At 40.4% G+C, this 22,248-nt stretch overlaps 1 protein-coding gene across 3 annotated transcripts in view; it reads left to right on the top strand.

Annotated features, from left to right (window-relative positions):
* Nucleotides 1-22,248, top strand: part of PBX3 (PBX homeobox 3) — a 426,198-nt gene that overhangs the window by 332,156 nt on the left and 71,794 nt on the right. For all 3 annotated transcript variants that reach the window (XM_033960083.1, XM_033960085.1, XM_033960084.1), the window contains 2 exons: nucleotides 12,290-12,480; nucleotides 16,299-16,434. In XM_033960083.1, coding sequence (XP_033815974.1) covers nucleotides 12,290-12,480; nucleotides 16,299-16,434 — 327 coding nt within the window. The remainder of the gene's footprint in view (nucleotides 1-12,289; nucleotides 12,481-16,298; nucleotides 16,435-22,248) is intronic.

Below are 22,248 nucleotides of genomic sequence, written 5' to 3'. Positions count from 1 at the left end.
GGTCAGATATTTGCTTTATGATCGGGATATGAAAAACTAATAAACTTGAAACTTGAAACTATGGAATATTGGATTGTATTAAGAAACACTAACCTCCACTTTTACAAAACTGCGCAAGAGGCGTTTAGTGTCAGCCTGCACGCTGAATGCTCTGTGCTGCTCCAACAGTCATAGAGTTCCTCTGAACATCAGAGCAGCGCAGCACAGAGCATTCTGCGCGCCGGCCAGCGCTAAAACCTCTTGTGTGGTTTTGTAAAAGTGGAGGGGGTAATTTAGTAAAATGAGAAGATGACTATCTCAAACTGGAAAACAATCTAGATATGCTCTGAAGACCCTGATTTTTCGTTGTGTGTATGAGGGGAGTTGGCAGGGTTGAGGGGAGAATTGGGCTGCAATATTTTGCCTAAGATGTGCCTATTTTCTTGAGTTTATTTTGTTTTGTGTTTTTGTACACTGCATGGGGCAATTTCATGAGCAATCGGGATTTATAAATTAGTAAATATTATTATTATTTTACAATCACTAGATGTCAGAATAGTCTTATCTAGTCATGTGTAGGTCCAAACTTTGTGGGTAAAATGTAACTGTCCAAGGACATGTGCGATTATTTTGTTGCTTATAAAGCGTACCTCTGAAATACTGGCTAGGGCACATCTTTTCTTTAAAAAGACATTGTTTAGGAATTAGATTGCTCTCTACTCTGTAAGATGCTACATACAATTAAAATATCAGCAGCAACAGCCCCGAAGCCCTTTAAATCTCTCTGGGCTTCAGGGCCGTTACCGCGCGGCTTTGTAGAAGAGGGGGTATGTGGACATTGAGGTCAGATGCACTAAACCTGGGTTTGTTTGTTTTTACAGATACAAAATGTGAACTGTTCAGATGATCAGTGCTATTGAACACTTTAAAAATCTTTCATTATTTTTTTTACTTTTTCAAATGATTAAATATCCAGTTTAATAGAGCATTTATGGAATTATTATGAGTGAGTAATTTAGGGCTTAACATGTCCTTACACAGGCCTTTCCAACACACTAAGCCCATTTTTAGCATGGCTGTCAAAATGTTTGTTTTCCTATTTGTTTTCTTTTCTGGCCAAGTGCTATTTAGGAAGTGCTAAGGGCTCCCACATTATGGACTTGCTTTCCAATTAGTGTGCTAGTTGTCAGTGCACTAGCTAGTTAGCGCATCCATACCTATTCTCTACCACTGACATGCCCCTTCCCAAGAAAAAAAATATTGCATGCTTAACATGCACAGATGGCAAAACTATCACAGTCCATTTTCATGTGTTCGTAGTTAGGCATGTACTGTATTAGTAAAAGAGCCCCTTTTTATGTATATAAGTTTATCGAATGCAATATGGAGCTGCACAACTTGGAGGGTAATTTTATAGCAAGACACATTGTTTTGGAGGTAACGTATCTATTCCGAACCTATGCAAAAGACATATAAGTGCCTATGTGTCTTTAGGTAATATTAGCATACAGTCTACAGAAATTACATGTAAAATGAACCTATATACATTTACACTTTCCTTAGAGCTGGTGGAAATGTAAGCATATAATGTATATATATTAAAAAAAAAAATCAGTCTTATATTCAGCAACTTGAGTAGTACTGAAATAGCCAGCTATCATGAGACAGCCAAATATAGACATGGGTTTTCAGCGGCCAAAGTTAGCCAGTTATGTTTCTGAATATTGGCGGCTATTTTTTGGAGAACATGGCCACTTCCATAAACCTAGCTGCAGTAATAAATATTGGGCTCACCACTCTGAAGGCTGCTCAGATGTGAAAATTAAGTCCATGGCAATATGGTGGGTGGTCAAGTTTGAATATCATTTGGAACAGTTATAAGTTATGCGATATGCTACAGTACGTACATTTCAATTACAAATCTGATTTGTAATTGAAAATGTACATTTAGTAATATGTCCGATCCTCGATTTTTTTTTCAAAAAGTCGATATGTGACAATACAGCGCTTTTGAATCCCACACAATCTCTAAGGCCAAACCGGGTATTTCCCCTTTACGCAGGATTAGATGGCATGGTGGTCACCCTAAGAACATAAGAATAGCCTTACTGTTTCCAACTGCTGCTGCCGTCATAGGCAGCTACAAGAGAAATAGGAGCCAGCCATTTAGCACTGTAGCAGCCAGTCATATGTAATAAACCAGGTATACTGTCTGTAATAACTAGCAATATCTCTAAAACCCTAGAATATTTGCATGTCGTTTCTCCAATGCCCTCTGTGGCCTGGAAAAACATAAGGGAAGAAACATGTTGCAGTAGGGTGGTCCACAGTAGTATGCAAAAAAATCAGTCTTGTTAAATTGTGTCTCCACAAGGCTTATTTTTGTCCATGGTATGTCTTACTCATATGTCAAATTTCAGCTTGATTAGACAATATTTAGAGGTCACCCCGTATGCATGTGTGTTGTGTATGTAGGTGATTGCGCATAATTAATTTGTATGTCATCTTCTAGTTTGTGATCTGCAGCCGAAAACTGGCTCCTTGGGAAATCAGTCTGTCACTTGTCAACTAACTGCTAGACTGCCATGTGGAATGGATGTTCTTCAACTGGTCAAAATGAGTGAAAATACCTATAACTTTAAAAGTGCACAACATTTCCTAATTGTGCAGCTGAATCAGTGGGTGATAACAGGGGTGGAGAATGGGCAGGGAAAAGTACTCATGAGCAAAGCAAAAGTGTACAACTTGGCTTATCAAATAGGCTAAGCTATCTAAGCTAACATATGGCATGCATCAATTTCTGACCATTAACTCTCATCCACAAAGTAGTTTTTTGCCAAGAAATGTGATGAAAGTAATTGGCTAGCACGATAAACAGATTTGAATGACTCCATCACAGAAATGGTCCTGGGGATGTACACTGCATATGTCTGGGATAAGCAACAGAAAATCTGTTTCACTTGTGGGATGCTGCAAGATACAGTACATGTGATGTGGCTTGGCCACTGTTGGAAACAGGATTTGATGGGCCCTCAGTCTGTCTCAGTGCAGTATGGCAACTGTTATGTTTCTATGAAACATCAGGAGCAATGTTAGACATCCCAAGCAGTCTGATATCAAGGGTCAAGTGTGGGACAGCACAAACATGAATGAGAGTGGGGAGGTTATGGAGGCAGAATGTTGTCACAGGACTCTGAACAGAAGCTGCAATCTGTGCTGCTTTGTCCCCACAGAAAATTCAGAGTGAGGCATGACTCAGAAGACCTGAAATCCAAGGTCTGCCACTTCCGCCAGCAACACCTTGTCCTGTACCAGCAGATTAGGGAGAGAGGGAGCAGCAGAGAGAGGTAAGGGATAACAAAGGTGAAGGGGAGAAATATGTAGAAATCGATAAAGATAAGGATGAATTGCTTAACAAATTTTTCTCTTCTGTAAGAGAAGAGAAGACAAAAGCAAATAGGGATGGCGGTATGGTAGACCCTGATTGATTTTTAGAGAACTGTGTTCGCGAGGAGCTACCTAAACTAAAGCTGGTGGTGTACATTCGAGGGTACTGAAGTAACTTAGGGAAGTTCTGGTGACTCTGTTAGCTAACCTTTTCAATGCTGCTCCAAAGTGAGGAGTGGTACTGGAAGACTGGAGAAAGGCAGATATGGTCTCTCTCCACAAAAGTGGAAGAAGTAAGGAGCTACAGATCAGAAAGTCTGACTTCTGTGGTAAATAAATTAATGGAAATGTTTTTAAAACAGAGAATAGTAATGTTTCTGGAATCCAGTGGATTACAGACCTGAGGCAACATGGATTCACTAAAGACAGGTCTTGTCAGACAAATCTGATCAATTTCTTTGACTGTTGTGAGGAGCATCAAGAATGAGCTTGTTAAAGCTCATTATTGACAATGATGCAGGCCTTGATGTAGATACTCGACATTGTGGAGTCCTCGCTTGATGCCTCAATGGAGTATTCGGGCATTGCTCAGACTGAGCTGAGGTTGAGAATGTGGAAGCAGAAATTAGCACAGAGTGCCTCTGTAGCAGCCCAGCTAGCTCCTTCTGCAACAGCATGTCAAGCTGTTCCTGCAGAGATAGAAACATAGAAACATGATGGCAGATAAAGGCCAAATGGCCCATCCAGTCTGTCCATCTGCAGTAACCATCATCTATTCCTCTCTCTAAGAGATCCTACGTGCCTATCCTAGATAGAGGCAGAGGGCTAGATGTAGTGTATTTAAATTTTAGCAAAGCCTTTGATAGTGTTCCACACAATTGTCTAATAAATAAACTGGTATGGGCCCCAAAGTGACGGACTGGGTCAAGAACTGGTTGAGTGGAAGTGGTCAATGGAGATCTCTCTGAGGAAAGGGATGTTACCAGTGGTGTGTCTCAAGGTTTGGTTCTTGGGCCTGTTCTTTTTAACATTTTTGAAAGTGATATTGCTGAAGGGCTGTCATGTAAGATTTGCCTCTTTGCGGATGATACCGAGATCTGGAATAGATTAGACACCCCTGATGGTATGAATAACATGAGGAAGGATCTAGAAAAGCTTGAAGAATGGTCTGAAATTTGGTAGCTAAGATTTAATGCTAAGAAATGCAAGGTCATGTATTTGGGCTGCAAAAACCTGAAGGAATGATACAGTTTAGGGGGTAAAGAAATCATGTGCCAGAAAGAAGAGTGGGACTTGGGTGTGACAGTATGTGATGACGTAAATATTGGCAAACAGGTTGAAAAGGTGACAGCAAAAGCTAGAAGGATGCTAGGAGAGGTATGGCCAGTAGAAAAAAGGAGGTATTGATGCCCTGGTGAGACCTCATTTAGAATATTGTGTACAATTTTGGAGACTGCACCTTCAAAAAGACATGTATGGAGTCAGTCCAATACCTCACCACCACTACTCTCTCAGGCCTGCTGCACACCCTCCTTTAAGTATGCAGTTACTCCATAACCTGGTTCCCACTGTGGCTGACTTATCTCACATCCACATCCATAATGAGCTTTCATGTTCCTGCTGAAAGTTGGCAGTATCTGGAAAGCGATATGTACTGAGGAATTTCACAGGACACATGTTGACTGATCAGGTTCATGCCTATATGAGTGCAGCCTTTCTGATAAATATCCAAGTGGAGCATCCTTTTTATTTTCAGTTTCATGCAAATATATACACTTACATTCAGGAAATACAAGTTCACATCATGGGAGAAAAAAAAAGGGCTTGCAGGAAAACAAATTAATCAACAAGTACAAATAATATCCACTTAATATCCTAAGACTTTTCAGCCATTATTAATCCACTCAAGTGATTACATATTATTTAGCTTCCAAATCTCCGGCTGATCATGTTCAAAAAATATATACTGAACATTTTGATGGGTAATTATCCATTTAGCAGGACATTTCCAAGAGCAAAAAAAAAAAAAAAAAGGTTGAGCAGGTCCCAAATTTGCAATCACTAATATAGAAGATGTATGTATCTAATAATAAACCTTCATTAAAGGGACACTGTGGAGAGGAACCCAAAAAAGCAGTAATACTTACCTTGACTGAGTGATCCCTCCACGTGTACCGCTGACAGTGGGAGCAGTCACAGGCTTCCACATCCCCATGCTGATGAGCAGGGATACGTGGATGTGTGCTCCTGGTTCTCCAATTCACTTCTATTACAGCTATGTTAAGCCTATTCAGAGGTGAGCCTCATCAGAGCAGGGATGTTGAATCAGCTGTCAGCAGTGCACATGGAGGATCGTTTAATCAGAGTAAATATTACTGCTTTTTTGGGCCTCCCATTTCGAGCTTAGGCTCCCTCAAAATGAATATCTCCCTTGCTGTAGCTAGTAGGGATCCCCAAGCCTCACTAACTGACAGCCACTTCCTCCCCCTCTAACTTCCCAAGTTCTGCAGCTGGTAGCAATATTGCAGAGTGGCTGCCTTACCTCCTCCCTGCCCCCCCCCCCCCCTTGGCATTCATGCATGCATGAAAGCAGTGGCAGCTTAAAGATATTGCCATTGGCTGCAAAGCTTGGAGATTTGGGGTTGCAAGACTGGAGAAAGATATCTCTAGTTGGCAGGGTTTGGGAATCCCCACTAGCTCAAGTATTTATAAATAGAACTCAGGCAGGCTTTGGTGCCCATCCACTAATTATGGGCTCCAGTCCGTCCCCCAAATCACCTGTTTATGACTATGCCACTGAATACAAAATAATTGTGATGCACATATCTCAAAGCTAACATATTCCAGTTAATAAATTCAAAATAAAACAATTTTTTTTTTGTACCTTGTTGTCTGGATGTTTTGTTTTTTCATCATCTTGGTCCCAGTTTCTCTTTCTGATTTTTGTCTGTCTTCAACTAATTCTCTTTCCAGTGTCTGCTGTCCATTTTATTCTCCTCTTCTCTCATTCCATTTCCTTCTTATGCCTGTCTGCAATGTATTGATTTTTCCTTTTCAGCTTTCTTAACTTTTTCTTTTCTTTTTTTGCCTCTGTCCACTCAATCTTGCCTTCTTTCTCATCCTTCTTCTTTTTAAATGTTCAGCTTCCTCTTAATTCTCCATCTTCTCTCAGTTCCTAACTCTCCCATTTCCCATCTCACTCCTTTCCCAGCCTCCTATTTCCTGCTGTCTACTCTCCATTACCACATTTCTACCACTGTACTCACTGCTCTGTCACTCATCTTGTCACCTCCCTTTTGACATCATCCATCTGGCTCACCACTTTAAGAATCCCCCTCCATCTCTCCTCTGGTCAGGCTATAATTCCCTGTCCTTTTCTTTCCATCTCCTAGCATCTTCTTATCCCAGCTCTCTTCCCTCCTGCCCTCCTATGGGTCCATCTCTGCTCCTCTATCCCCATGGTCCAACATTTTGCTCCCTCTCTTTTCTGTTTTTCTTCTTTCCTTCCCCCCTTGATGCTGAACAATGAAATGGAGGGGGAAAAAAGAGAGATGCTGCATCTCTCTGCCTTCCATCCACAGGCCTAATATTTCTCCCTCCCTCCCTTCCATCCCCAAATCCAACTTATCTCCCTTTCTCTTTCCAACTGCCCCATCCCATCTCTCCCCCTGCCTGCCTGTCTTCCCCAGGTCCACCATTTCTCCCTTTCTCTTCCCAACAGTTCTCCCTTCAAGTATCTCTTTACCTTTTCCTCTACACCACCCCAGATCCAACTTTTCTCCCTTCAGACTATTGCCTTCCATCTCTCTGGCCTGTTTCTGGCCATAATTTCTCTGTCATCTGTTTCTGGACTTATAAGTTCTCTCCCCACATCCAATCTAGCACTTCTTTTAATACCCTCCCCCTCTGTACTTAAAAAAAAAAGTCCAGGAGGCTTCCTCGGCCCTGTATGTTCTTCCCCTTCTCTCTCCCCAATTGCACCATCTCTTTCCCTCTCTCACACACCCAATTCTCCCTTTCTATTATCTCCCTCACCTCTGCATCTCTTTCCATCACTCCCTCTATTCTTCCATCTTATGGCTCATGCTCCCCTCTATCTTTCCCTTCATTCTGTCTCCTTCACTACTGCCCCTAGCCCTCTCTGCCTTCTCCTGAAGTGCTACTGCTGCTGGTGTCTGTAACTCCCAGTTCCTAAGCCCATTGATGTTTTTGGGGTTTTTTTGTAATTCTTTATTTAAGCACAGATAGGAAACAAGAAAAATACAAGGATCCCAATCTCCTGAAAAGTAACAACCAAACAACAATGTCCCACCAAGCACAAGAACTGTGTTGAACATTTTTAAGAGAATAAAACAGACCCCCCCTTCCCCACCCCCACCCCCCAAGAGACAGCTCAATGACCCCCTCCCCGGTACCTTCCCCAACCACCTAGAAGACCAAGTGGAGCCCCCAACTCCCTATATCCAAGCCACAGCCCAACCACCCAGGAATCCAATCACCACCCCCTCCCCCCAGCACCTCTCAGTTCTAGCACAATCCATTCCCTCCACTGCGAGAAATCAACCCCACACCTCCTCAAATTGCTGCCAGTGCCGAGTTAGTAAAGAAGATAGTCTATAACGCTCACAGACCCAGCCCAATTTCTCTCTATTCATCGGCAGGGTATGTACCGTTGAGCTCTTCCAATGAAGGGCTATCACCATCCAGGCAGCCGTGAAAGACAAATGGGCCAACCTGTCCTGCATGTCCTCCACCCCCCAGGCAGCACCCCCAACAATGCTCAAATGTGTTTACCATCTTGCCGGGTGACTCGGTGATGCGGTGTTTTCTGTCTTGCCAGCGCCCTCCTCCATCTTCCTGCAGCGTTTGCTGAAAGCCGCAGCACCGACTTCCATGCGCTTCCTGCGGCTGATCTGGAAGCGTTCCCTCTGACGTTGTGACATCAGAGGGAACACTTCTGGGTCAGCCGCAAGAGGCACATAGGATCCGCTGCCCGCGGCTTTCAGCGAACGATGCAGGAAGATGGAGGAGGGCGCTGGCAAGTCAGAAAACACTGCATCACCCTAGAGCGTGAGCGGGGCCGCACAAAATACTTCATGGGGCCGCATGTGGCCCACGGGTTGGACACCTCTGATTTAGACTTTAATTTCTATGAATGAATAGAATGAAAATGATATAAAATTACTTGCTTGTTTTTATGTGCGTGCACTGAAGGAAAGTGGAGAGAGAGTGGGCTGAGGATGCTGAAGGGAAATGGGGAAGAGAGAGTGGGGAGAAGACACTGATTTATAAATTAACAATTGTACAGAATATTGTTTCTTTTTATACTTTAATATAATAAGTTCAATATAAAACAATTCAAGGCTTGTGTGGATGAAATCAGGAGGTTTGTGGGGATGGGGACCGAGCTTACGGGGATTAGTCCAATAAAATGGTATTTTCTTATTTCTCATTATTTGTTTTATTTTTATTTGTTAATTTGTAAAGTGGTGATTGTTATGTATCAGTTTTTTCAAATTTACATCTACTGTCTTTATATTTTGCACAGTATTAGAGAACATGTATTACTGTTTTTGTGGTGTTGCATTGTATGCAGAGTCGGGTTTCTTGGCAGTTCAGTTTAACTTTTGTCTACATATTTCTATTTTTAGCTTGTGATTATTCCATATTGGGCGAGGGTGTATCTGTCTGTGTGTATGAAAAGGACATGGCTTTCTGATAGCATCGACTGTACAGGATCAATTGACTGTGCAGGATCTGGCTTTTTTAGTTTTACAATGTATGTGTTGGTGTTCTAGTGCTCATTGCAGTGTTTAAGATGCTGCCTTTTCCTAGGTACACTCTTGTTGTGCGATATGTGGATTGTTACTAAAAATCATATTTTTCATATAGATGGGGGGGGCGTCAAAAAATTATGGGCCCCGGGTGTTACATATGCTAGGTACGCCACTGAATGAATGTACAGGAGGATGGTTCAAAAATCTAAAATTAGATGATCTAATCACATTTTCTAGGGACTCAAGCTGACTATAAAGATGAAAATTGTCTTTAATAGCCAATGCATTAGCTTTCTGCAATGTTCCAACTTGAGATTCAACTTTTTTTGTAACTATAGCCAAAACATTGATATCCTGTTCCATAATTTCAATGTCTTTTCACCATCACTTGAGAAAATCACACAGCGGTCATTCTGATCCTTGTAGCATAATCTCATTCCAAACATCAAGGAGTGAAATCTGGGTGGCAGATTCCTCCTAGAGGGAAACATGCTCTTTGGGGAAACTCAACCGTTGTTAATTTCATAGTAATAGGAGCTATCAGTATTGCTTGTTGCACATCTATGCTTTCCCCTTCAAGGGAAAAACCTACTTGGGACAAACCCTTGACAGCAGAAAGAAGGGAAGCTGTGAGTGGAACAGGGGTCAGTCTTTCCCCTGAACTCAAGGAGGCACTGGAATTATTACCTACATAGAGAGAGGAGATCTCCAGTTGCTTCAAAGGGACCAAATGTTTTTCAGTTGATCTTGAAGTCACAGTCTGCAACAAGCAATATCAGTAGCTCCTATTACTATGAAATTAACAGCGGTTGAGTTTCCCCCAAAGAGCTTGTTTTTCTCTATGAGGAATCTGGCACCCAGATTTCACTTTCTTATATAGTTTTTATTACAGAAAATCATACAAAATCAAAGCACAGTAAAATCATATACAGTATCATACAAAATCATTACATTTACTGTGTTCTCATGGTTTCATCATTCTTTCTGAAAAAAAGAGTCAGTCTTGGTCTGTTTCTTATTCTTATTACAAAGGTAAGTGGAGAAAGCACTCTCCACGCTGGCTACACCATTCAGCATACCTGGGCATTTTTCCACAGCAAATGACTTCAACTGCATTATCAGATGCCTGACATCCTCTTCTTTTGGAGTCTCTGCAATTTCTGCATTAACTAATGCAACAGATGAAGTTACTTCCACAGGCAGACCACAGGTTTGTGTTTTAGTAATGACTCACTGCAGGAAGTGGACTCAGTAGTGCATTTTAAATGTTTTGATGATGCTTTGGTCAAGAGGTTGGATTTTTGAGGTCGTGTTTGGAGGCAGAAATTTCAGTGTCATGTTTGTGAGATAATTCACTTGCGGGTGGCCAGGACTATTGTCTGCTGTCAGTAGACCATTATTTCTTATTCATTTCTTGGTCAATACCCCTTACCCACTCCTCAATAGGCCACCAGTCATCCATGCGCATTTGATTGATCTCCAAGTGACAAGGAGGTCTTCGGACTGCAGGTTCTTGAATGAGCGTGTTTTGCCAATTTATCAGTCACCAAGAGCTTTAGTTTCTCTCCAGCTAAGCTAGCGCAAAGCAGAAGTGTGAAATGTTCTTTGGAAAATTTTCTGCTCTTAAATTTCTCACCCTTCGTGGCGAGGCTCCTGTCAGGCATCGCCTTGAAAAAAAGAGTCTTCACTTGTCAGCGTTAAAGATGTCATCTTTGAAGCCTCTGGCAAAGTCCGGGAACTTTTTGATGAACTCTTCCACAACTTCTACTGGAGCTTAATTGGATTCACCACACAAGACTTTCTGGGAAATCTCATGTCATAGTTTAAATTTCTCGAGCATATCATTTTTTTGTAATAGCTTAATGTGACTTCATTGGCTTCATCGAGGGAGGTTTTCCTCCTTTTCTGTTGTAGGTCTCTATTTTCCTTACCATATCTCTCCAAGTACTCATGTTTATGTTTTTTAATGTTGCTAACTGTAGTCTTGCTAACACCAAAACATTCCACTGTCTTTCTTTGACTGCTGATTTCCAGAAAATGTAGAAGATCAATGTCAGCTCTTTGAGTTCTTTCCTTTGGGCCATCATGTCTCGATTAACTGTAAAATTGTTCAGTGCAGTAACTGTAGGATGCACCTATAATTCAGACCAGTACATCACATTGAAAAAAATTTCAGCAACTTGTGATAAACAATTGGATGTTAGTCTAATCCAACACATGGTAATAATAAAACATGAAGAAAAAAATACATACTAAAGAAAAAATACAACTAAGGGGCAAAGCTCACAACTCTACCCCATGGTGTAGAGTGGACTCAACTGGTCAAGTTATAGAGGGTAAATTAATATTATGTGTCACAGTCTAAGTGGTCAAGATGCAACTTACAGAGGTGCAAATTACAGAGGTGGTCAATTATAGGTGGTCAATTATAGGTCAGTCTTCCATTGAGTACAGTGGTGCATGTCTGGTCTATAAAAATTAGGTCAACTTAAGGAGGTGGTCATTGTAGATAGGTTCTAATGTAATATAGTTCTTTTTGATTTTCCAAATATAGGCAGCCATATCACAGATGCTGGCCAGGCACACTGCTCTGAATATAGCTTTTGCTGCCAAACTCATAAACACGCCCCCAACGTGCCCTGTCAAGCCTACACAGTTAGCCAGCATGCAGAAGCTGATCTGTGAACATCCAGTTGTCCACCCCCTGCTGTGTATAGGCTTTGTCTAACTTCAGCAGATATAACCACTTAAGTGCTATTTTTGGCCACTGACATGCTGGCTAACCTTTTGAATATTGGGCCCACTACTTGTAAATCACAACTCTTCCTATGCTCCATCCAAACTCTGCTCCTGAGTACTCTTATACTTAAGTCATGTAAAAGCACATGTTTTTGTTATCGCTATATTTTTACATTGGGGGGGGGGGGGTCAGGGTGAATAATTTTATTAAATACACACTAGCATGTATGCAAAAAAAAAGCCTGTCTCAAATTATTCCTTTCCTGTGTTCTGTTACTTATATGGTAAACTAAACTCAGTCCTTGTGTGATTCAGATATTGCAGATGTTGTTCAATACTTTGATAGGATAGAAAAAAAAAAGAACATATATATATATATATATATTCTGCTTTTTGTTTTGTTCTAGGCATGTAATGAGTTCACCACACATGTGATGAACCTCCTTCGAGAACAAAGTCGAACACGTCCTATATCTCCAAAGGAGATTGAAAGAATGGTTGGAATCATCCATCGAAAATTCAGTTCTATTCAGATGCAGCTAAAACAAAGCACTTGTGAAGCAGTAATGATTTTAAGGTCAAGGTTTCTTGATGCCAGGTATGACTTAGGAATTGTTTTATGACAGTATTTTCTAAATAACTTGCAATACCAGAAGTGATATTCTAAAATAATAATAAAAAAAAGGGTTCTGCACCAGTGGCCTGTAGCAAATGCTGACCTTTATAAGCAGTATGGTGAAAGTATTTGGAATTATAAAATGTGAATGTACTGCCCGCATTGGCATTGTGTATAAAAAGCTTGGGAAGGCTAGGCTGAAGTTAAAAATGGCTTTAAATTTGGGATGTGCATTTCATATAGATCATTAGCACCTCTTAAAAAAATGTATGCATAGAGAAAGACAAATATTGTCCGGGTAAAAGAGCAGTCTTTTAGGTGGTCACATTTTGGGACTGGTTGCTGAGATGTAGCAATCAACACATATCAACTGCCATCATTTATTATGCTACTATGGGTAGCTCAAAAGAGCATAGATAAGGCTTGGGAACCTAGGTCTTCTGCATGGTAATCACTTGTCAGAGTCAGCTGCAAAGCAGACATTTTTTTAAAAAAATAGGATCCTCACAGACAAAGTAACATGGGAGTCCTTTTACAAAACTGCGGTAAAAATTGACCTTAGCATGCCATTACGTAGGTAGTCCCCACATACTAAGGCCTTTTTTTTTTTTATCACAGCCATAAAAACCTAGCTTTTCTATTTATTTCATTTATAGCTGTGTGCTAATTAGTGCATAGCCATTTTTTAAAAATTACTACAGAAGCACTTACCGCCACCTATTCTGTAGGCAGTAAAGAGCTTCTGCATTATCTATGTGCTAACTGGTTAGTGCAGGAATGCCCAGTCTCAGTTCCTGATGTGTTTCCTCAAAAAAAAAAAAAAAAATTATTTAGCACATAGCTAGTGCGCAAATACAAAGAACAACATGTGAACTGTAAGGTATCCTGCCTTAGTCCATTTATTTTGCTGTATTAAGTGCACATTAGTGTAAAGCAGGGGTGTCCAACCTGTGGCCCGAGGGCTGCATGCGGTCCTGTGAAGTATTTTGTGCGGCCCTGGTCGAGGGCGATGCAGTGTTTTCCTCTGCTGCCCCCGGGTGTTTACCGTCTTGCCGGCTCCCTCCTCTGTCTTGCTGCAGCGTTTGCGCGTTTGTGTGGCCCTAGAAACATTTTTTGGGGCTAATGCGGCCCAGGGAAGCCAAAAGGCTGGACACCCCTGGTGTAAAGGAACTCCATAATTATTCAAGATCTTTTATTAGAAGATTTGCGCTGAATAGTATAAAATCAGTTTAGAAGAAAAAGTCTATGTTTGTGGTTTGAAATACACTTGGAGAATCTGGCACTATGGACTTGAACACTGTTTAAAAGGAAGGCCATTGGTAGGCAAGAAAAATTATAGTAATTGCAACCCGCTGTGGGGGAAATCTTTGCTGACATTTAGGGCTCTTTTTATGAAGGTGCGTTAGGGCCTTAACGCGTGGAATAGCGCGTGCTAGTCGCTAACTGCCACCTTGTGAGCAGGCGGTAGTTTTTCAGCTAGCGCATGCTAGAGCGTGCGCTAATCCGGTGTGTGCACTAAAAACGCTAGCGCACCTTCGTAAAAGGAGCCCTTAGTAACTATGCAAAAAGTAAACTTAGGAAGGTGCACATTTTTTAAGTAATCTCTTCAAGACAAAAGAAATCAAACCAGAGAAAATGAGCAGGCGCAGTGCAATGAAATAAACAGTGCTCTGAGGAGGGAGCTTGTGTGCTACAGGATAGTTAGTAAGACTCTGAAACTGACGGGACAAAGCAGCTTGGGATCAATGCTTTGCAACACATTGGCCTAAGGCATAGACATTTTGATTGCAAAAAGCCCTAAGGGGAATGAAACTTTCAAGGAAATAGGTAATATGCAGACTTTTTTTTTTTCTTTTGAAAAAGACAAGGAAAATAAATTAAGGGCAATTTCTTATATGCTGTTGTACGTGTTTAGATACACAAAATGTTTCTTTATTTATTCTGAAATATAATTTTCTTTGTGCGTCCCTGGACCTGAGAGAGGGAGCAAAAGATACCAAAACTCAAAAGCAGCAGTGTTCTGTTAAATGTACAGCTCTCGTTTATTCCTGGCACTTCTGGTTACATTGTCTTATTCAATAAACCCACACTCCCATTTTCTTTATAATTGAAGAGGCATTCAGTAGAGCATTTTGATTAAGGACAATTGCAAGTTTCTATAAAATTGCAGGTAGCACTAGCTTCAATTTGGAAGAGACATATGCTCAGTATAGTATTTTATGTTGTGCACATTTGTTCATAACATTTCTTGCTGGAGTAAGGGAAAGAAATTTCATATAATTTATTCTTTTGTTAGGCCACAGCGCTTTATAAAGGTAGAAGCAGAAGGCTTAGTTATCCCTGGAGTGAAATCAAGGCAACAGTTATTAAAAAAATTGGTTAGTGCACTGCATCACAGTGGGAAGTGGTAAAGAAAGGCTATGGAGAGAGCCCATTTTCATTTTACATACAGCTTTACACAGGGTGTCCAAGCCTAGGCGTAACAAGGAATGAGAAAAGTAAATGCAATTTAATAGTAGCAGATGACAGATAAAGACCTGTATGGCCTATGTGGTCTGCTGAGTAAGGTGCTGCTCCAAGAAGGTTACCCCCTCTAGGGAGTACTTTTTATTTAAGTGTGAAAATTGTAAGTTTTGCTAGGAGTAGTAAATACTCAGTTACTATTATTTCTACTTGCTATATAGGGATCTTCTGTGTTTATCCCACACCTGTTTGAATTTCATATCTATTTTATTCCCCAGCTATCAATTCTAAAATAACAGTAAATAAATACAATAAGTAATGAGAATAAAAAAGTATAGATTATGGAATATACAGTATACTGCTTAACTGCAGGGTGGGAGTCAGTTTTCTACCAGTTTTACCCAGATAACATTGTTAGTAGAAAGTTCTCCTTCTGTCAGTTATATAATTCAAACCTGACAAGCAGTAAGGGTTTCTCCTGTGGGTATTTTTTTTTTTCTTTTTCAGTTTAGTTGTTCATTTTTTTCATTTTGATAATTTAAAATGAAACACACACAAACTGTTCCAGACTCCCTCATCACCAAGTGTTTCTAAAATTAAAAATGTCTTTCTTCTATGGGCCTGTCTGCAGTACTCCATTCCCATCTGTGGGGGTCGCTGATGTCCAAATTGGGCAGGAACAATTCCTTGCCAGGTTCCTATTTCAGAATGGTGACTTTTTTTTATGGAGGTATTTAAAAAAAAAAAAAATGTCATACCTCTATGCAACAGAATGATATCAGCCACAGGGCCCAATAATACTATTTTAAAATAGGCATCCAGCTGGTGCAGGAGTCACTGCTTTCATTGGATACATACCTCATTTCCAATGTGTAGTTACTGAAATTTTTTCCTCTTTAGATAAGAGCTATTCTTAATTTCATCAAGGAAGAGAAGAGGTCTGGTGGCTCAGGGATAAGTGCTTTACACCTCCATGTGGATACACCTGAGTTTTGATTCCCATGTCAGAACTTTCTCTCCACAGGCTCCACTGCTCACAGCCCTTAGAGCGACAGTTCAAACTATTACTAGTGACTAGATTCAGGGTCCAGATTTGTAGCCTCTGACCAAAGTTTTGGCTGGGTTGATTTGGCAGGCAGACAGGGTAAGAGGAAATATAAAAATAGGGGAGAATTCCTGGGTTGCTGTGAACAAAAGTTTATGGGGCTGTAGTCCAGATGACTGGTTTAAGTTCAGCTGGACCCAAAAGGAATAGGGGTAGTAAGTGGGCAGAAAAAGGAAAAAAAATTCTTAATAAGGATGTTGTTCGTAATAGTTGAATATTTTTATACTTTCAGGCGAAAAAGGCGCAACTTCAGCAAACAGGCAACAGAAATCTTGAATGAGTATTTTTACTCACATCTCAGCAACCCCTACCCTAGTGAAGAAGCCAAAGAAGAGCTGGCAAAGAAATGCAGTATCACAGTATCACAAGTAAGCTCATGCTGAGAATCTTTAAGAGACAATGTTCCCTTTTGCCTTGCAGTGGTGTATGGAACATTTTCTTGGGCCCAGGAGAGAGGGATTTCATGATGTTCATGTACATTTCTGTCTCTTTGTTCCCATTCTCAGGGGAAAGGACTGTGCCTGGGCAAGTCTTTCCTACCACTTTCTGGAAGGAGAAAAGAACCTGATTTCTTCCTGGGTGGGAGGAGGAATTTTTTAGGATCACATGAAGTACAGAGCAGATCAGGCTATTAATTCATAATGGCCCTATGTCTTTCATATTGCATTAATCTGATCCCCCCTCATTTTGAAGGTAATTAGACTAAAGAAATCAGGTTCATTGCTACAATTGCCACCCCATTTCTCCTAAAATATTTTTCCATTGTTTGATGTTGTCATGAAATGCAGTATGGTAAATCCAATTAAATAATAAAAATATAAATACAAAGTAACCATAATAGCCAATAATAGACTATGGGATCCTTTTACTAAGCTGTGTTAGATTTTGAATGTGTGCAGGCTAACCACGTGCTAAATAATTTTTTGTATTCTTTAGAGGGAGAGTAGGGATTCCTGTGCAGATATTACTGTGAACTAACTGGTTAGCATACATATACCATGAGGGCATAATTTGAGGTTGAGGGGTGGTAGATTCAAGAGTAATGTTAGGAAATTCTTCTTTATGGAGAGGTTAGTTGATGTGTGGAATGCGCTCCTGAGGGAGGTGGTGGAGAAGATAACGGTGACAGAGTTCAAACAAGCGTGGGATAAACACAGAGGATCTCTAATCAGAAACTAATGGGTATACATTGAAGGAACTAAGACCAGTACTGGGCAGGCTTGCGCGGTCTGTGTCCCGTATATTGACATTCAGTTGAGGACACTTGGGGAGGGCTTCGATGGATGGGATGGTTAAGATGGTCTGGAGTGAGCTTTGATGGAGACTCCAGTAGATGGAATCTAAGCACACTACCGGGCAGGGCTCTGCGTTTCTGGCCCAGAAATATCTAAGAAAACGGACCATTTAAATTAAATTAATTTATGGAGCATGTTTGATTGGGCAGACTGGAAGGACCGTTCAGGTCTTTATCTGCAGTCATTTACTATGTTACCCTTCACATCTACAAAATAGATGGCAGTAAGGCCCGGATTCTACGAACAGCACACTAAGTTATGTGGTGGTAGACACTGTACCACTGCCTAACTTAATTGGCTTAATTGATTTTAATTCGTGCGGTAATTCATTGCGGTGTTTAAAATCAATTATTTTCTCATTTTAAAAAATAGAGGCACCTCCAACAACGATGCCGTTCTTCTGACTACGGAAGTGGCTAAGGACGCCTAAGGTCATAGAAGGTGTGGTTAATGCCGAAAGTGTCTTTAGGCGTCTCCATATTTGCAATTCACATCAAAGATAAGTGCCAGAAATGTAGGCCTTTAAAACTCTAGCCTACATTTCCGGCGCCTATCTATGACATGTTACGATTCTTGAAACAGAACCATTGCAGGATTGACATGCGATTGGCACTGCTTTTGTAGGCAGCCACTGTGAATGGTGCCATTTCGAGAATCTGGCCCTAAGTGCTGATACAGTAATTAAAAAAAAAAGATTCCTTTCTAAATGCTACATTAGTGCATAGCCATTAATAGAGAAAATAGAAAAGAGGCATTTTTACGGCTATGATAAACAAGGCCTTAGTGCGCAGGAAAGAGCCATGAAAGGGCATGCTAAGGCCAATTTTTACTATAACTTAGTAAAAGGACCCCTATATTACCTGAAGCCTAAGAACAATATTACTTCTGATGGATCAACTTTTTCTTTGCTTCCAGACTAAATAGCAGTCTTTAATTGCTTTATAACACTGCTCTGAAAAATACAGGAATATGGGAGGCTTTCCTCAGAAAAGAATTGTTACCCTGATAAAGGGCAATAATCAATGGGATAGTGTAATGCCTTGAAAGCAGTGAAATCTGTATGCCAAAGAATCAAGTAATAGGTAATTTAATTTCAGTATAAATGAGGCTATATATAAAATTTGCGACATGCTATTGCCACACAATAGCTGCTGGCTGATAGAGTATGATACTATAAGGTTAAATGACCTTACCAAGAGTGTAACATATCCTTCCTACTACCTAGCAACATTTTACAGTGTTTCTGAGTATTACAGGCTCTCATGAAAATAAGTGTTACCCAAGCTGATGTTTCTAAATTTAAACAGTCAGCTTATACAAGTGACAGATAAGATACCGATGCCTTACAGTTCAAGTGACCTGTTGCTTATCAATATTTTAAATCATTATATATTTAATGGAACAGAGCCTGTGGGTATTTTGTTAACTATTAATGGCCTCAGGCTCTACTTTTGACACTACTACTGACAAAGCCATTGGAGAAACTTAAAGAAGAGGATTTTTTTTTCTGATTTGGTGATTATTACACCCAATAATGCTTAAGGATAAGAGTGAGATATTTGGGGTCTTTTTCTCCTCATTTGTAATGATTTTTTGTTCTATTTTGATCACTTATTGTTCCCATAGGGTTATTCATCCCCCCTTCTCCCCCAAACTGATAATTTTTAGTCATGCCTTGGCTCCTACCTCCTTCTGTCACTCCCCCCCCCCTCTGTTTTACAAAGCCGCGTTAGTGGCTGCCACTGCAGTAATCGTTCTTTAAATAAAAAACTAACCCACTAATAAGGAAAAAGCTATAGATACTACTGAAATTCCTCCTATTACCAACAAGTATATTGGAAGAGCACAACTGAAACCTTAATAATGTACTTAATTAAAGATGATTCAAATATTGTGATCGGTCCTCAGCTGACAAAACTCAAGATCAGGACAAACCTGTAATATTGAACTGAAGAAAGTATAACCCAGCAGGGCTACTCAAAAGTATAACATCCCTGGACATAAGAACATAAGAATATAAGCAGTGCCTCCGCCGGGTCAGACCATAGGTCCATCCTGCCCAGCAGTCCGCTCTCGCGGCGGCCCAAACAGGTCACGACCTGTCTGAATAACCAGAAGGGGCCCCCTTGCCACCTTGGTTTCCCATTGAAGTCCTATCTTCCCATCGAAGTCCTAATCCTCCGGTCTTGCACATTCACGACTTGGTTGGGTTTCCATACTTATTACCTGATTAGTTTTCTATACTTGTATTACATCCCAGCACCTCTTTCAGTATCCCACGATCCCTTTATCCCTCAGGAATCCGTCCAATCCCTGTTTGAATCCCTGTACTGTACTCTGCCTGATCACTTCCTCCGGTAGCGCATTCCAAGTGTCCACGACCCTTTGGGTGAAAAAAAACTTCCTTGCATTTGTTTTGAACCTATCTCCCTTCAGTTTCTCCGAATGCCCCCTCGTACCTGTTGTCCCCTTCAGTCCGAAGAAGTACGAGGGGGCATTCGGAGAAACTGAAGGGAGATAGGTTCAAAACAAATGCAAGGAAGTTTTTTTTTTCACCCAAAGGGTCGTGGACACTTGGAATGCGCTACCGGAGGAAGTGATCAGGCAGAGTACAGTACAGGGATTCAAACAGGGATTGGATGGATTCCTGAGGGATAAAGGGATCGTGGGATACTATGGACCTATGCTGATTGTGCAAATAAACTGCAAAACAACACAAAATGTAGTTTAATATCAATTGTAATCTCTCCAATATACTATGTGCAATAAAATTGCTACAGTGAGGTTCAACTCTCAAAAGAATATATATGTCCTCCTTCAATGGTTGAAAAAGCATATAATGAATCAAACTTTTGAAAGCGAAAAAATGTACTTATCTCCCAATAGTCACTAATAGTCCATTGTTCTTGCTGGTATAGTGTTCATACTGATGATGTTTGAAGCTCTATGGGGCTCTGTTTCAGAAGATTCCACCTCCTTCGTCTGGAGCTAAAGCATAGACCTTGCAAAATCAGAGCGCCATTTTCCTTGAGATTCAATTAGCTTCAACGCAGTTCTCTGTTTTTGCAAGTTCTATGCCTTAGCTCCAGATGAAGGAGGTAGAATCTTCTGAAACGGAACCCCGTAGAGCTTCAAACATCTTCAGCATGGACATTATACCAGCAAAAACAATGAAGGAGGTATGTGTTTTAAAGTTTTTATTATGCCCCTTAGTCTCTAACTTTCTTTAAATCTTGTTCCAAATGATCCACTTTCTGAGACATTGCACCAGAGTTGTGTTCTGTAGCTTGAGATTTCACAAGTATTTGAGAGACAATGTTTGCAAAAAGCACAATTTTGTGCATTGATGCAACAGTGGGCCATATATCATCCTAAAGTAATTACCAGAGGAGACCCAGAAAGTAGGTCTAGTATTATTTCCTGTAGGCCAGCTTTTGTTGCCTGAGAGCTCTGCCAATCCTCTATGCTCTCAGCAGTTTGTATCACAGATGTGAGCAGGGTTTCCACCCCATAGATGCGAGCAGGGTCTCCACCCCACAAAAGATTCTCTATTGAGCTCAACCCCTATAGTTGGAACTAACTAATGTATTGGACCATGCTGTTGACTACCAATCTTACTGTGAAGTACCAGAGGTGGGTTGGGAGTCAAAGGGCTCAATGAAGCAATGCTGTAGAGAGGCACTCTCCGATCCACCTTCTGCAGCAGGAATGTCCTGAGAAGTCAGAGACATGATGTCAAACTCTTCAGTAGAACATTGCCCTCTTCAGGAATAATCTAAGAAAATGCTTTTTACAGAAATGGTGGTGGATGCATGGAATAGGCTCCTGGTAGAGGTAGTAAAGTTAAAGACTGTGTCTGAATTCAAGAACGTGTGGTACAGGCACATGGGTAGGTAGAAAAGGAGATAATGGATGCTGTGAATGGGCCTTTGGCCTTTATCTGCCATCATATTTCTATGTTTCCATAAGAATAAGGAAATATATCAGGGGTTAAAAAAATGCTCAGGACAAGTCATTGGAGCGTCAGCATAATATGGTAGTTGAAGCAACCATCTTGAATCTCTCCTTCAATGTGAAAATATTTGTGTGTAAAGTAACTTGTACATGTGTAAATTCCTGCTCAGTCCAAGACTAGCCCTCAAACAGTGTTAAAATTAAGTTGCATAAAAGTTCTCTTTTGGGGGGTAATTATGCATACTTTTAAACAGCGTAATTTTACAAGTGCCATTTGACCCTGTGTATTGTCATATAGTATATGCCTCTACTGTCAAAACAGCCTTATGAAATTATCCTCATAGTTGATTTATGCAGTCGCTGGCTGATTACGATCATATAAATCCTTTTGAGTATTGACTTGTCTATTTTTAAAGATTAGAAAAAAACAAAAAAAGCTTAGTTATGGTGGACTAGTCTTGGCCATTTTATCACTTATTTTTTCTACATGCACAACTTCTACAATTCTAATGACTTTTATGGAATTTTAAGGAAAATATAACAGTTAAAACAAAACCAGCATTCAGTCACATCATGATACAAAGTTGATATATTTAGCTAATAAGTGCCTTGATGTATTGATCTATCTTTTCCCAGTACTTTGAGGAGTGAGCCTTGGTGATATTCCTCACTTCAACAATAGTTTTATATTTACAAATTTAGCACATTCAGTTCCAAAACAGGTGAAAAGTCAGTCCTGAATTGTCTTTCTAGTGGTTAATAATGACCTTTAGTGAACAGACAACAATAGGATGTACAAGCAAAAATTCTCTAATAGTTTTGGCATTACTATTAATGGTTTTCAAATTATAGTTTAATGGAACACACTTGATCTAACTTCATAGGAGTGGAAATCTGTCTCCAAACTTCAAACCATAGCACAGATTGCTTTAG

This window comes from Geotrypetes seraphini, chromosome 10 (genome assembly GCF_902459505.1).
Source record: "Geotrypetes seraphini chromosome 10, aGeoSer1.1, whole genome shotgun sequence".
Lineage (NCBI taxonomy): Eukaryota > Metazoa > Chordata > Amphibia > Gymnophiona > Dermophiidae > Geotrypetes > Geotrypetes seraphini.
Note: the sequence above shows the minus strand (reverse complement) of the source record. Positions and strands in the feature narration are given on the sequence as shown.